Raw genomic sequence first — 18,031 nt, forward strand, 5'->3', positions numbered from 1 at the left:
ACTACCTATAGGGAAGAATGTAGATTGAGAGGACTTACCATAAGGTCGTCGTCCTGAATGGGCGCCTCGTGGTCCACAGGCAACCCAGGGTCGACCATGTTCTGGAAAGAAGGCAGGTGGATTGCGGTGTTCCAAGAAACTGGCCAGCCCTGTATAGGAGCCTCGGTTCTGCCTAATCGAACTTCTGGTAATATGCCCGGACAGACTGTTCCTGGCTCTTCCTGCCCCACCAAAAGCCTTAGGGTTATATACTTTGCACATACTTGATTGCGTTTTATCTACGGCAGTGAATGTGTGTATGAAAGAACCGAGTTCTTTGACAAAATTGGCACCAAATAGGAGACCATTGGCTTGAGCGACACGGCTCGTTCAGAGCCATATTGACCAATTTAGTTTACATTTTTAAAAGTATAGATTTGCGACGCTCTGTGGCAATCGATGTATTGGCATTGGCAATTAGACAAATTACTCTTTGAATCCAACCACATATGGTGGCACAGTCTAACTCTTGGTCATCTTTGACCACTTCGAAAATCTTGGCTGCCGGGCCCAAGATATCCAGGTCCTTATCCTGGCAGTTCCGTAAAGAGAAAACTAGACCCTTATTGGATTTCCAACCCGTCTTTCCGAGAAATTGTATTATTTTTGGATCAACTGCGGGTGTTCTGCAAGCGTCCTCTGTGACCTTAGGGTGTGGGCATTCTGCCCTCAATTTGTTTCTTATCCAAAGGCTTGCGCACTTGTGACACACTTGTGACTATAAATCTGGCTATGTGGTCTGAGGGAGACCATTCTGCTGACCATGGATGGCGCAGCTCATCAGGGTCAAATAGGGATTCGCCATGGATATACCTGTGTCACCTGAAGCTCCATGCTTTAAATCAGTTTTAGCAGGTTTCACTAAAATAGTATCCTGGGAAGGGTCAGATTCCTTGACTCCAAAGTCTGAACCAGGATCCGATGGATCCCCTGAATCATCCATATAGGACTCCTCCTCAATATCGCCAAGATCTCACTCAGAATCTAATTGGGCTTTTGCCCTCTTCCATAATCTAGCCGATTTTGCCCGGGTAGTGGGTCTTTTGTGTGGTGGCTGAATAGTCGCGCCATCTGTGACAGTTGATGAGTGCTTAACTTTAGCAAGGGCTTTGCGGCCAGGATGAGGCTGCACAGGAGTCGTTAAAGGCAATGCCTGGGTAGTAGTCGGGTGAGCCTGAATCAAGGCTTGTGCAAATGTATGTGACAGGGAATCAGGGAAACTGCACTCAAACCCTTCATCTAAGGGATCCTTGGGTGCTAGCCGGATCAGTCCCAGTACCAGAGGACCAAAAGTATAAGTAGAAAGGTAGAAAGTAATCCAGGCACTCCAAAGTATCCCAAAAAAGGCAACTTTTATTGGACCCACGAACCAAAAAACAACGTTTCGACCCTAAGGTCTTTGTCAAGCTACTAAACACTTACATAGCAAGCAATATATAGGTGTACAGATAATTAACAAGTGACAAAACATGTCATATAACAAGATTAATGAACCACAAAATCAATCAATAGTTATTAGCCATTATACTTTATCCAATTATTATCCAACACATCAGGGGTGTCAACCCTCATAGGGCAATTTAACTAATTAATAATTCAACAATTTAGTTATACAACATCTTAATTATCAGGGATATTGTTTAATTAAGCACATTTCGTAAATACTAATGATGCCGGAACACATCCAGTTACTTACATTTCCGGATCGGTCACATGATCGTAACCATGTGATTACGCCTAACATGTAGGAACATATTTCCGGGTTGATCATATGATCAGACCCGTCCGGATCGTAACTGGAGCGCATGTGCAATCATGTTAATTTCCATCCGACCAATATAAAACTGGGCTCAGGGAGGTCCAGAAAACACAAGCAATTACATAGACAAATAGCTAAATCAAATTTAATAATTCAATAAATATACAAGCAAAGTATACCAAGAATAAACAAATGTATTAATACTGTAAGAAATAAGTAATAGTATAATTTAAAATACATCAACTATACTACCAAATATTAAAAACAGATAAAAATTCTAAAAGGTTTAAAGAGATTTAAAAGATCCCACAGTTAAGAGAACCGTGGGACCTGGTGTTACTTAACTGAGGGAGCAGCAAAGAAAGAGGAAGTAGATTACGCATTATCGCCTATTATGCTGGAGAGCGGAAGCTGATTGGCTATTCCTGTTGCTAGGAAGATATACCTCTCATGCTATTTATTGTTATCATACCGTTTCAATGTTATATTTTTTCTTTGCTGCTAAGGGAAATAAGGAAAGTGCAGCATATAGGAGCCTCCATGTCTTAATAAAATTCTTATTCACTTTGAATTCCTGACAATGTTAGACATATAGGCCCCAATTTAATATTTTTGGATAAACCTTTTAATTTACTTTTTCAAAATATTAAAATACAAAAAAACATAGCATACAAACATATATATATATATATATATATATATATATATATATATATATCAAAACATATAAAAACATTAAAATAGTATTCAATTATTACTTAATATTAAATGTTTGTCTAAATATTTTTTTTTTTTTTTTTTATGAATCAACCATTTATTTTCTGAAATAATATTGAAGCACAATAAATACACTATTAATTCAGTCTCTATCGCATTAAGTATGTTCATATTTAGCAGTTGTTGGTCAGCGTTTTTCATTAAAGAGCACTTTGTAAAAGCATGGAATGGAGTGGTAAACCTTGTGACCCAGAGGACATACTAGATATAGATTGTGGATTGCGACTCTTAACATTCTTATATGAATTACAGTCTATACAGTGGCGTACACACACACTCCATGGGGCCCAAGTGCGAAACTGATCCGTGCCCCCCCCCCCTACCGTGAACCTCTCCCCCCTGACTGTGGGCCCCTCCCCCCCGACACATACATACAGACACAAACACATACACACACCCCGACAGACACATACATACATACACACATGCAGACACATACATACAGAGACACACACGCATACACATACATACAGAGACACACACGCAGACACATACATACAGAGACACACATACACATACATACACACAGACACACATACATATACATACAGAGACACACATGCAGACACATATATACAGAGACACACACAGACACATACAGAGACACAGACACACACATACATACACAGACAGACATACATACAGATACACACAGACATACATACACACAGAGACACAGACACACACATATACACACACACACACACACACACACACACACAGAGACACAGACATACATATGGATACACACACACACAGACACAGACATACATACAGATACACACACACATACACATACATACACACAGATACACAGACACAGACATACACACATACAGAGACACAGACATACATACACACATACAGAGACACAGACACAGACATACATACACACATACAGAGACACAGACGCAGACATACATACACACATACAGAGACACAGACGCAGACATACATACACACATACATACAGAGACACAGACATACACACATACAGAGACACAGACACAGACATACATACACACATACAGAGACACAGACATACATACACACATATACATACACAGACATACATACACACATACAGAGACACAGACACAGACATACACACATACAGAGACACAGACACAGACATACATAGACACAGACATACATACACACAGACATACACACATACAGAGACACAGACATACATACACAGACATACATACACTGGGTCCAGTGGTGGCTCAGCCTGATGGGAGTCAGAGTTCCCACTCGGACTCCCTCCTCCTTTCTGTTTCCTCCCGCGCGGGCTCTCAGTATGCTGGGAGGAGTGACGTGCGGTCTTGTCTAAATATTTTCAATCATTTGAAAAGCTTATTTAAAACTATTAAATAGGGGCCATAGCTGAGGCGATGGCATTGGGTACCTTGGAGTTTTCTGTTTTGCATCATCAATCCCGTTAAAGTTTTAACTAACTTTAAACTTTGCTATTAGCTTTTGCTTGTAATATCCATGTTAATTTATTATTCCAGGTAATGGATATAAAAAAGCTATTTATTTATTTATTTATTTATTGCTTTAAACATAATTTTTTCTTTGTGTATGTAATGGATAATTACATTTGCAAAGCAAATATTGCCTGAGAAAATTAAAAATAAAATCAAGTCACAGTCTAGAGGATAGGGTGGAATGACAGGATGAGCTGGAGGCAAAAGAGAAAAAAATAAATAAGCCAATAAACTACTAAAATGTAGCACTTGTTTTGCTTGATGAGAGTCATATACATATTTTCTCTATTTTTCTATAGATCTGAGCTGCCTAATTGATAAATAACCAGATGCTATAGAACTAAAAACTCCCATGATGCTTAGCCATTCTTTAAACCATCTGGAGATCTATATTTTCAGCCATCCTACTATGCATATTAGAGATTTAATTAAATCTTAAATAATTACAATGTACTATTTTCTTATAGTGTTCTACATTAAGGCATCTATGCCAGTAGTTATTAACTGTATCTTTTCTTACTTTTTTTTTTTATTTCTCTTCAGGCCTTTTAACAAGTCCTTGGCTGATTTCTGGATGCCAGTCGATTTGTACATTGGTGGGAAAGAACACGCTGTGATGCATTTATACTATGCACGCTTCTTTAATCACTTCTGCAATGCTCAAGATATGGTGAAACACAGGTGAATATTAATACAGAATATATTATTCTTCCATCAAGTAATCAAAGGAGTACTTTTCCTTTTTAGATCTATCTGCATCAGTTTTTCTATTATAAACAACTTTCCACTGAGCATCTATTTCTGATACTCACATTTTATCATACTTATACGTGCAAACATGATCATAGTTTGCGATATTAAACTGTTTAAATTTACACACAGATAACTCCATTAAATACACCAATATGCCAGTGAATGGAAACTAGTATATGGTACACATGTGTACAATAATAGTGTTGTTTTTCAGGTATTGCAAATTAGTGAGTAACAGGTAATTAACAATCAGTCTAATTTGTTTATATCGAGAGTAAATTAAGGAACACTTCAAACACATAAAGCACTTCAGCTTGCTGATGTGATGTATGTGTGAAGGGTATGTCCTCTATGTTTTATTTTATAAATGTGAGGCTTTCAATAGATATTGGCGCTTTTACAAATGAGAGCTGGTACACCTTCCTGGCTGTCAGTCAGAAATTTGGGAGATGTTTCTCCAACATTCATTTTTATTGGGTGTTGTGAGACACACATGCAAAGATTAGCAGTATGGCTTGCAAAATCCAATAACACAGTAGGCACTGGGCAGGAATGCCCACTGTTGATAGTATGCTAAGAATATACATGTCAAACAATTACAGCAAGGTCCACTTTGGTGTTCACATTATTATTATTATATATAAAGTGCCAACAAATTCCATAGCTTTGTACCATAAATACACTAACAGACAAGTATTTGCAACAAGACAAGTTGGTCTCACAACAACAAAAGGTGCCAAGTGCACTGTTTAAACATGCTTACAATATAGGGGAAGTGGGATAAAGTCAGGTAATGGCAAGATGTACTTCATGGGGAAAGCAGGTTGCTAGAAGAGTTTATCATTTATTTTTTTGGATGACAAGAGTGGAAGTAAAGTTGTGTGGGGAGGGATAACAGTTTAATTGATATGCTTTCCTGAACTCGTGTACATGTAATGGCAATCTCTCCAAAAAAAATAATTGTTTGGTATGTTGGATTTCCATATATAGGTGAGATAATAATAGCAGTTGATGCCGTTGCTAGAGGTTGCTATACAGTAAGTTGGAGGCTTAATGTGTAGCTGCACATACTAGATAAAAGAAAATATACAAAGCAATACAATTGAAGTATAAGAACACACAAAAAACAATAATGGTATAGTATATTTGAACACCAAAAATGGGCTAATGACAAATTACACTCACAGAATGGAGGTAAATGGCAGGATGGAGGTAAACGCGTAGGGCGGAGAGACCAAGGAAGCACCTTTTATTGTTAATTCTTTATTGTATTTTTATTTATTTTGTATCGGTTTAATTTTGTGTTAAACCCACACGGCTTCTTCACAACTTGCCCTTGAAACTGAAGGGACCGTGGCACTGGAGAAAAGCCTGAGTGTGTGATATGCTGGATTGTTACCGCTATCTTGTGAGTGCAATCTAAATAACATTTATGTCATTGATTATATTGGTGCACTATATTTGCGTCTCTCCCTCTAAATTAAGGTTGAAAATGAAGAAAATTTAGCTCCTCTGAATCCAAAAGATTCTTATATGCCTGCCATTTACCTCCATCCTGTGAGTGTAATTTGTCATTAGCCCATTTTTGGTGTTCAAATATACTACACCATTATTGGTTTGTGTGTGTTCTTATACTTCTAGATTGTATTGCTTTGTATTCTATTAAGAAGATTTGAGTGATCTTCTTACAATCTAAAAAGGGTAATTTAATTTTTAATATATTTTCCCACTGGGGAGCATGCGTGTTATACATTTTTTGTATTATTTGTATAAAAGAAAACATGCCAATTAATTACTTGCATTATATCTCTTGTGGTATATCTATCAAACTGTTAGGTGAGAAAAGAGGTTTGCATCAGCTATCCATTAATGATTATTATTTATATAGCGCCAACAAATTCTGCAGCGCTGTATTAATAAGTTGCTAGTCTCAGAGCCTTGAATCCAAACCATGGGAGGATACCAGTTCTGTGTACCAGATGACAATATATTATTAAGCACCATATGTTGGGTAGTTGGTCCCTACTGTATCAATGGTTTAAAACAATGGATCCCATGGGCCATATACCCTACAGTATAAAAGAAAATCTTGCATATTAGCAGATAACAAAACTGAGGTAGATTGCCATTTTAACATATATTAATGAGCTTGCATTTTTAGTTTCTAAGCTAATTTATGGATTTCAGTGGACACTGTAGGCACCATAACTGCTTCATTTCATTGAAGTGGTTATAGTGTCTGGTGTTTCTGGCCCTGTTCTTCTATTTAAGAATAAAAAGACAGATATGCTTTTATGTCTTATTAAAAAAAAAAAAAAAAAAAAATAGGCTTTAATGCCTATTTAGCTTCACTTATCCCAGATAACATTTTTTTTTATTATTCTTCTCCTGGTACTTTTTACCATAGGTCATGGATTACAGATTCTTTTGTGCTAAACTTCTTATCTCACACCGTGCAGAAATTCGAAAACATAGAAAGCTTTGCTGCTATTCACCCAAGCTGATTTCTGTTTCTCTGAATACATAATGCCTTTTCAATCTGATTTCTAAAAAGAACTGGGAAGGAACATTACTTCCTCAGGAAGATCTTCATACCACACTCATATCTGTCAATATTTAATCTGTTTTTATTTTTAATGGTTTGTAATCAGGGACAGGCAGTGGTTTGGGCCCCCGGGCAAAATATAGGGACCCGGGCCCCCTGCAGATCAATATATGTGCTGGTGTAGATGTACCGTGTATTTGATTGTATGTGCATGTAACGTGAATGTATGCTTCTGTCTGTATATTCACTGTGAGCCATGGTGTAATTATATATGTATGTCTTTGTGTGTTGTGTCAGGATATGTGGCATTAGAGTTTATTTAAAGGAAAACAAAGTTGATGGCCCTCGGTGCTGTTTCAGGCGCCGCACTTGTCTGGTGGGGGAGGGGGGGAGGGGGGGAGTAATGTTTACCACTAAATCATAGTAGTAATCACGTGGATGTAGGGGAGGGTTAGAAGTCATAGCATAGGATGCAGGTTTATAAAGGCCATAGCGGGTGCAGAGGTTAATAGGGGCTTTAATGAGTGCAAGGGGTAATAGGGGTTTTAGTGTGTGCAGGGGATAAACGTTGCAGTGGATGCCAGGGGCATAGAAGCTGTAGTGGTTATATGGGCTTTAGTGGGAACAGGGAGTAGTAGAGCTTATAGTGGGGGTAGGGGTGATAGGGGCTATTGTGAATGTAGGGGAGGGATAGGGGCTGTGATAGGTACTGGGGAGGGAAGGGGCTGTGGTAGATACAGAGAGCAATAGATGCAGTAGTGGGTGTAGGGGAAATGGGCTGTAGTGCATGCATTGGGTTAATTGGGCTTTAGTTGATGCAGGGAATATAGGGGCTGTAGGGTGTGCAGGGATTTTTAGGGCTGTAGCGTGTAGGGATGCTGCAGGGGTTAGAAGGGCTGTGTAAAATGACACAGAGCACTCTGGTGGATTTCAAGCCAACCAATCAGAGTGCTGTGACAGGTCAATGTAGAGACTTACCTGTCAGTCTCTTCATTTACCTGTCAGAGCACTCTGATTGGATGGCTTAAAACCACCAATCAGAGTGCTCTGAGCCTAATTGCAGGGCGGGGCAAGGCTTTCTAAGCCTTCCCCCGCCCTGCAGGGCTCAGTCTGCGCGGAGCCCTCAATGGGTGAAAATTATTATTTTTATTTATTTTTTTTTAAGTGCGTTGGTTATTATGGATTTTTATTTGTCCTTTTTTGGGGCTGAAAAAAGAAGATTTTAGAAGAAAGAAGACATCAAATGGTAAGTCTATTATTTTTTTTAACAGGTATTTAGATAAGTATCCCCCATCATTATTTTTAGGATGAGGGGGGTAGGTAGGGGTAATTTCTATGGGGGTAGAGGGGTGACTAGGGGTTTGGGGACCCCTAGTCACCTGGGGGGGTACATTTTTATTTAGGGCCCCCACCCGCCGCTCAGGGGTGGGGGCCGGGGGGAGGACATTAGGTCCCCCCCTTATTGTTATTTAGGGCCCCCACCCGCCGTGCAGGGGTTGGGGCTGGGGGGAGGACATTAGGTTCCCCCCGTATTTTTATTTAGGGCTCCCACCCTCCGCGCAGGGGTGGGGGCCAGGGGGAGGACATTAGGTCCCCCCTTATTGTTATTTAGGGCCCCCACCCGCCGCGCAGGGGTGTGGGCCGGGGGGGGGAGGACAGTAGGTGTCCCCCCCCTTATTGTTATTTAGGGCCCCCTCCCACCGCCAGGAGTGTGGGCTGGGGGGGAGGACAGTAGGTCCCCCCCCTTATTGTTATTTAGGGCCCCCACCCCCCTCCCACCGCTCGGGGGGAGGACATTAGGCCCCCCTCCTTTTTGTCATTTAGGGTCCCCACCCAACGCGCAGGGGTGGGGGCCAGGGGGTAGGACATTAGGTTCCCCCCCCCAATTTTTATTTAGGGCTCCCACCCTCCACGCAGGAGTGGGGGCTGGGGGGAGGACATTAGGTCCCCCCTTATTGTTATTTAGGGCCCTCTCCCCCACCCACTGCTCAGGGGTGGGGGCCTGGGGGGGGGGGAGTACAGTAGGTCGCCCCCCTTTTTGTCATTTAGGGCCCCTACCCGCCGCGCAGGGGTGTGGGCCGGGGGGGAGGACCGTAGGTCCCCCCCCCCCTTATTGTTATTTAGGGCCCCCACCCACCGCTCAGCCACAGGGAGTTGCCTGATCTATTACAGACAGCTCTCATTCTGTTTATCTTTCAGGCACACTGAGAGGCAGCCTAGTGGGGTCTTTGGAAAGGCCCCATTAGCTGTCTCTCTGTGTGCCATGCTGGGACCGGAAAAGGGGAGATTGCATTTTGTAACAGGGGCCCGCGGAGTGCCATGCAGGCTGGCTGGGGAGATGTTTAACTCCCCAGCCCAGTTGCTACTTAACTGCACAGCAGGGGGGCCCTCAAGCGCCTTAGTCCATGACCGATTTGCCTGAGTGCTCAGTCCGCCCCTGTTTGTTATGTGAACCTATCAATATTAATAAACATACATTTTTTTTGTTATTTAAAAGTGTATATGGTTGTTAGAGAAGCCAATCCAAGGATGGAACATCGCTCAGCAGTTAATAAATCAAAATCCTTTTTTTATCCTTTACAGGGAACCTTTTCAGAAGCTCTTAGTTCAGGGCCTTATTAAAGGTCAGACATATAGACTTGCTTCAAGTGGGAGATATCTGAAGAGGGAAGAAGTTGATGTTAGTGGTAAGTGGCCAAATTATGTATAATACAAAAGAAATACCAATGGTAGAGCATTAATTTTAGTCTCAAATCAGTATCAAATAGTGCAATTGTTACAGGGTAACACTGAAGAAGCCACGCACAGAGAGTCGGACATAGGTCAGTTCAGGAAGTAAAGGTCTTTTTTTCTCACCGATCGGATCTCAGCTGAACTCCTGTTCAAAAGGTCTGAGCCCTGAGCACATGGTGTAGAGGCTTTTTATAAGCTACACATCCCCATCTGTACCCTTACACCAATCAACAAACAGGATCACCTTATATGGACAGGCAACATGGCCCTTTTAGGAGTATGGAATGTGGTTTCAGTTCTTGCACATGCTCAGTACATTAATGACAGTATGTTAGCTACATGTAACTAACTAACAAATACAACAGATACTTGTACTTGTATATGCCACATGGAGATTTTAAGCCTACTAAATTTTGGGCCTAGCTGAAATCCCATCACACAATTACAATACAATATTATGGGTTCATGCTGCTCTGCACAAATTGTATTTCCACAATGCACCATTTTTTTGATTTTCTTAGATTACTTTGCAGCTGTATGAATAAATTTGTGAAATATTTAAAATTGTAAACATTCATTTTATTTTCCCCTTTGTTGCTTTAAACTAGCATCTCTTCAGCTGCTAATATGTCAATGCATCCAGTTTCTGTTAGGAGCCAGTCAGAGTGAAGCAGTGAGAATCATTACTTTGGCATTATCAGAGTTTATGTATTATAGATCTGGCACCATATAACCGTAAGCACAAACAGATTCTGCAAATTGAATCCCTGCTATAAATCAACGAGCCCTTTCTGTGTCTAGAGACCAACAACCTTTACATCAATATCGAACAAACTACTACAATTGTCTTCTCTTGCCAGAGATGGCCCTACGAAATCCCCACCAGTATCACAGGCTAAGATTTAAGTAAACTTATGGCCACTCACACCTGTATGTTTTGTACTTTTGAAATTCCTTGGTACTACTGGAGTGAATCATCAGTGGGAATTGATAACCTTTAAATGTTTTTAGCACAAACACCATGACCACTTAAGTGGTATGAACTGGCCATGGTGCTTAAAGTCTGTACTCTGACTCTCATCAGGCTGAGCCCCCACTGGACCCCAGGGAAAGTCACCCTCCTGCAAAAGGTAGGAAACAGGAGGATGACTTAAACATTTTGTATATGTGTGTGTTTGTATGTGTCTGTCTGTGTCTCTGTATGTATGTGTCTTTATGTGTCTGTGTGTGTGTCTCTGTATGTATGTGCCGGTATATATGTGTGTCTCTGTATGTATGTGTCTGTATCATACAGACACATAAATACAGAGACATACACACACACACATACATACAGAGGCACACACATACACATACAGACACATACATACACACTGTATGCAGGGCTGGCACGTCCATAAGGCAGCACCGGCGGGGGCGCAAATGTCCGGATGGCCGGCAGGAGGGAAGCGCACAGTGCCACTCTCCTGCTGGTCACTTCTTGTAGCGTGGACGAGTGCCAACCTGCAGTGCCGCGGACTGTGTGAAGGGGCGGGGATATGAACATGTCATATCTCTGCTCCCTCTGTAGAACACAGCGCGACTGGCGCCCAGCAGGGGCAGAGCTACCTCCGGCCCCCTTCTCATCAGCATGGTAGGACTTCCTCCCAAGAAGACTAGAGCTGTGAGAAGGCAGAGAGGAGGGGAGCTGGGCAAGACCAGCTCCTCCAACTACCAACTACCTCAGGCAGCACTCTGGATCCCAGGTAAGCCACCCTCCTGAACCCACAAATTAGGAAACAGGAGGGTGGCTAGAAAAGTGTATATTTTGACCAGCATCTGTGTGTTTGTGTATCTGTATGTCTGTGTGAGTCTGTAAGTCTGTCTGTGTGTGTGTCTGTATGTCTGTGTTTGTCTGTATGCCTGTCAGTGTGTATCTATATGGTGTCAGTGTGTGTGTATCTGTATGTCTATCAGTGTGTATCTGTGTGTTTTTCTATATGTCGGTCAGTGTTTGCGTGTATCTGCATATGTGTGTGTATCTGTTTGTCTGTCTATCTGAATGTGTATCAGTTTGTGTATCTGCATGTGTGTCAGTGTGTGTATCTTCGTGTATGTGTATCACAGTGTGTGTGGCAGTGTATCTGTATATGTGCATACATCTCAGCATTCAAACGTCAACACTACACACAAATAAACACCTGCATACAAACGTCAACACTACATACAAACACACCCCTGCATTCAAATGTCAACACTATATACAAACACACCTCTGTATCAGACACCAAAATTATATATAAACACACCCTTGCATTTAAAAACCAACACTACATATAAATGCATGCTTGCATTCAAATGCAAACACTACATACAAACACACCCCTACATTCACACAAACATACTCCATACAAACACATGCTAACACACAAATACTGATCCGTGCTAAATACAATCCTGCAAGCACGGGGAATCGGTAGAGCCCCAGCTTTCAAAGCATTGTTGAAGTTGCACGACAAATGGGGATCTATCATTTAGCCACCCTGTATACATACACAGACATACATATACAGACCGTCATACAGAGCCATACAGTCTGTATGTCTCTGTATGACTGTCTGTGTATGTATTCAAAACGAATAAACACGACAACACTCCAATAGTAAAGATAGTATATTTCTTGATAGGTGAATGACCCCATAGAAAGTGCGACGTTTCGCTCAGCAGAGCCTTATTGCATGATTAACGCTCTGCTGAGCCGAAACTTATAACTATGTGTATGTCTGTATTTCTTTGTATCCCTGTGTCTGTATGAATGTATGTCTGTGATTGTATGACTGTGTTTGTTTGATTGTGTGCCTTTTATGACTGTGTGTCTGTATATCTTTGTGACTGTATGCCTGAATAACTATGTCTGTGTGCTTGTATGGTTGTGTGTCTGTATGTTTGTGTATTTGTGCATATATGTGTTTTGCCTGTGTCTATGTCTAATAAAACACTAATGGGGGTAAGAAATTTAAAAGGGGGGCTACGAAACACAGAGGTGAAGATGCATTTTTCTGGGGGGTGGGGGGAGGCGTCAAAAAGCAACTTCGCCTGTGTAGTCAAAAATCCTTGCACCGGCCCTGACTGTATGTATGTGCCTGTATGTGTGTATTTCTGTTGGGGGTTGTGTGTGTATGTATGTATGTATGTGTATGTGTCTGTTGGGGGGGCTATACCTCCCCGGGTCCTCTCTCCCTACCCTGCCGGCTGCCAGCATTACACTGCTAGCGGGCCGGAGAGGGAGATCTCTGATCTCCCCTCCGGTCCTGCAGAGCCGGCCGGGAAGAGGAAGTCCCGGTTCCCTGTGCTATCATCATAGCACTGGGAAAATATCTTGCGGCTCCCCTGTTTGGGGACCGCTGGTCTAATCCAATGTGGAGAATTTGGCACCTGATGTGCATGCGCAGCAAATAAACATTTTCCTATGGGGGTTTCCAGGTTATGTGACAGAATTTTACTCGGACAGTGCCGTGGAAGTACCACTCAGAGGCTGTCAGGAAGACAGCTACTGGAAGTGACAATGTAAACATTTTAGTTTCTAAAAAAACTGCAGTGTTTTACATTGCAGGGCTAAAAGTACAGGATGAAAGTATCCAGGCCAAATCATTGAGATCAAGTGCCCTGATGGGCTTAGTGGTCCTTTAAGCAAATAAAATACTTTACCTACACATAGTAGCGCTGAATGACAGTGTTTCCACAACACACAACACAAAATATGCAAATACTAACTGCATTGTTGCTTTTTAGAATTCATAGTTACATGTTATAGGTTCCCATAGCAACAATAGCAGCTATTGAAACATACCAGTAATCTAGATTGACCATTTCTGAGATGCGTACCCCTACTTTGGTGTTAATATACTTACATGGGTGTACAACAGAAAAACAAAAAACAACTGAAATGTACAGAACATGTGGCAAAGCAGCACAATGGGTTAAAGGCATACTTTGATCTTGTTCTGAAATTAATCTAGCAGATGTGACACCTTGTAAAATACCTATGCTGAGGGGAGTAATCATAATATGACCTCATCCCTGGTAGATTCATTATACAAAGTAAATCCTTGCAGCAATCCTTGCCATTACCTGGCTTTCACACTTAGAAACTGAACTTTGTGCCAAATCCTGCAACAGCAGTGACAGATATGTGCTAGCTCAGGTTTAGATCTTGTCTCAATTCCTTAGTCTGTCCATTGTGTAACAGCCCTTAAAGCGTCAAAGCCATTGTGCTGATGGGGCAGGTAAGGTGGTGCAAGGTCTCTGCTACATCACTGAAACATTATTTTACATTTACATTTATTTAAATTTTTGCAAATAAAGCATTTACTGTATTATAGAAACACATGCCATCCTACTTGCTTATATAATTGTATATTACTAGACGCCATCTAAAAAAGACACACAAAGCTTTTGTCCAGAATTATATTATAAATACATGATTGATGTGGTTGCCTGGATCTGGTTCTGCTTTTTTTCTTTCCATTTCCCAGTTTTAAAATTCTTTACGTCTATGCTTTAAGGTCCAGAACCAACTCACGCTGAGACAGGGGAGAAACTTCACATAACATGGGAGAAGATGAGTAAATCCAAGCACAATGGAGTTGACCCTGAGGAAATGGTACAACAATACGGCATTGACACTACCAGACTCTATCTCCTCTTCGCTGCTCCTCCTGAACAAGACATTTTGTGGGATGTGAAAAGTAAGCAGAATATAAAAATAAACTAATGCCTGGAACATTGTCACAGGCATTTATTTAAAGCCTAAAGGTTAGCAGCATCTTTTCTTAAACTGGATTATTTTATACATGTCTTTGTATTTATTCTTAGCTAAAATTAGATAATTAAAGGAAATCTTTCTTTTCTCTTTTCCAAAAGCGTGCTATGCTAATTTGATTTTGCCCTCCACTAATTCAACTTAAAATGGAATAGGCACCTTTTTATTGCTGACTGTTTCTCTTTTATGCTCTCCAGTAAACCTTTTTTACTTTGTCGTGTTGCAGCATTTGGCCACATTTCTTTCTGCAATTCACACTTTTACTTCATGATAGCTAGAATGCATAGACAAAGGTCACCTTGCTGTAGAATAATGAAAGGCGCCATTTTAATTTTGTTAATTCAAATAATTGTAAAGGTCAGCAATACTTCCAAGACAAACAGTTATGCTCTGGATGTTTTAAATGGACCAAACTTTATCTCCTTGGTGACACAGGAGAGATTGTATAATTCACTATTTATGAATATTTCCCTTTGCCTTTTCTAGTACAGGGTCCCTGTACCTGAGCATTAACACATGATGTTCATATTATTCATCTTGTGTGTTTACAATAATATTGTGGTAACGTTATTATCATAGAATATTTGCTAAAATATATTCGATGTAGTCACCCTACCGTTGAGACTACAGATTAGTAGAACTATAGTCTGTCACAAACTTACCTTTACCTGGCGCCCGCGCCGCTCCTCTCCTCCAGTCATGCGTCCTAAGGACATTAGCATTGATAAAGGGCATTTGCCTGAAACTTTGTCCTTCCAATAAATATGGTAGCACATGGGTGTGCACTTTAAATACCAATGCTAATGTCCTTAGGAGTAATGTGCAGCTGGTATTTAAAGTGCACACCCATGTGCTACCACATTTATTGGAAGGACAAAGTTTTGGGCGAATGCCCTTTATCAATGCTAATGTCCTAATCTCTCCTAAGGACATTAGCATTGATAAAGGGCATTCGCCCAAAACTTTGTCCTTCCAATAAATATAGTAGCACATGGGTGTGCACTTTAAATACCAGCTGCGCATTACTTCTAAGAACATTAGTCTATGTCCACATTTATTGGAAGGACAAAGTTTCGGGCGAATGCCCTTTATCAATGCTAATAATGTCCTAAGGACATTAGCATTGATAAAGGGCATTCGCCCGAATCTTTGTCCTTCCAATAAATATGGTAGCACATGGGTGTGCACTTTAAATAACAGCTGCACATTACTCCTAAGGACATTAGCATTGATAAAGGGCATTTGCCCAAAACTTTGTCCTGCCAATAAATATGGTAGCACATGGGTGTACACTTTAAATACCAGCTATGCATTGCTCCAATTTTTTATGCTTTGGTCATTACACTGGAGGAACTACAGTGGGAGTTTTTTGCTGCACGGTTGTATACTTGTTATTTTCATATTGAATCAGTGTAGGCAGACATCCTGCCTCTACTTCTTGTATATATAGTGATAACCGGTTAAGGGAGAGAGCCCAACAGAGGAATCGTGTTAGACGTCCTCCAGTTGCTATATCTTCTAGGGCCTCAGTACCTGATGTTTCTTTGTCTACGGATACTGAGCACATGCAACTAGGGGTGACCAAATTGTCTGAGGTAGAGAAACAATATAGTAGAAAAGAGGGGCTCTGCTTATATTGTGGCCAGAAAGGGCATCACAGATTTACTTGTCCGGTGCGTCCAGAAAACTGTCGCACCTAAATTCGCTCAGGGTACCGGCCTTGGGTGTGACATCAGAATCCCCCTCTACTGCCTCATAAACGTCTACTCTTCCTTATCACCTTAACTTGGGGAGAAAAGTCTATAGATGTGCTAGCGCTCATAGATTCTGTAGCAGCTGATAACTTTATAGACCAGGTTTTTGTCAGGACCCACTTACCACACCTAAGAAAGAAGGAGACACCTTGGCCGTTAAGGCCATAGATGGTAGACCTTTATAGTCTCCATTAATCACTCATGAGACAGAACGATTGACTATACGTTCTAGTCTGTTGCACACAGGGAATATAAGGAAATAACCTCTCCTTCTTCCTCAATAGTACTGGGTTATCCATGGTTATGTCTGCTTAACCCCAGTATTGACTGGAGACAAGGAGAGATCATATCATGGAGTGATATATGTCAGGAGAGATGCATAAAAAAGGTTACACTTTTTCATAGCATTAATGTTCCACTGCTCCACCACTGTCTACAGACATACCCTCCTCTTACATACACCATAAGGCGGTATTTGATAAGAGGGAAGCAGACAGATTGCCACCTCATAGGCCTTATGATTGTGTCATAGAACTCCTACCTGGTACTATGCCACCCAAAGGAAGAGTTTATCCTTTGTCCGTCCAGGAGAGTACTATTATAGAGGAATATATTAGTGAATCTTTTGGAAAGGGCTTTATACATAGATCTTCCTCTCCGGCTCGGGCTGGTTTCTTTTTCGTATCCAAAAAAGAGGGAGATCTATGCCCTTGTATAGACTATAGAGGGTTAAACAAAGTTACGGTAAAAAAATGCATATCATATTCCCCTTATCACAGAGCGTTTTGACAGGTTAAAGGGGGCTTCTGTTTATACCAAGCTGGATATGAGGGGTGCATACAACTTAATACACATAAAAGAGGGGCATGAGTGAAAAACCGCATTTAACACCAGAAGTGGGCATTATGAATATGCAGTCATGCCTTTCAGCCTATGTAATGCTCCGGTGGTTTTCCAAAATTTAATCAATGACGTCCTTAGGGACTTAATACATTCATGATAGTGTGCTTGAATGATATTTTAATATATTCCCCTGACCTGAATACACATCACGTACATGTTTCCAAGGTTTTACAAACACTTCTCGACAATGGTCAGTATTGTAAGCTGGAGAAGTGTTTGTTTGGTCAAGCTGAAGTCCATTTCTTGGGTTATGTTATCTCAGCCTCTGGATTCAGTATGGATCCCAAAAAACTGTCAGCTGTTGTTGAGTGGCCTTTGCCTCAAGGATTAAAACCTATCCAAAGGTTCATAAGGATCGCAAACTGTTATAGGCGGTTTATTAAAAACTTCTCTACCATTATAGCCCCTATCACAAACCTCACTAAGAAGGCCGCCAATCACTATGCGTGGCCGCCTGAGGCAAGGGAAGCCTTT

General features: G+C 41.1%; 1 protein-coding gene across 1 annotated transcript in view; it reads left to right on the plus strand.

Annotated features, from left to right (window-relative positions):
- The window catches only part of LARS2 (leucyl-tRNA synthetase 2, mitochondrial), a 270,655-nt gene that overhangs the window by 193,731 nt on the left and 58,893 nt on the right, over positions 1-18,031 (plus strand). The window contains exons 14-16 of the mRNA XM_063452103.1: positions 4,612-4,749; positions 9,950-10,053; positions 14,644-14,826. Coding sequence (XP_063308173.1) covers positions 4,612-4,749; positions 9,950-10,053; positions 14,644-14,826 — 425 coding nt within the window. The remainder of the gene's footprint in view (positions 1-4,611; positions 4,750-9,949; positions 10,054-14,643; positions 14,827-18,031) is intronic.

This window comes from Pelobates fuscus, chromosome 4, assembly GCF_036172605.1.
Source record: "Pelobates fuscus isolate aPelFus1 chromosome 4, aPelFus1.pri, whole genome shotgun sequence".
NCBI lineage: Eukaryota > Metazoa > Chordata > Amphibia > Anura > Pelobatidae > Pelobates > Pelobates fuscus.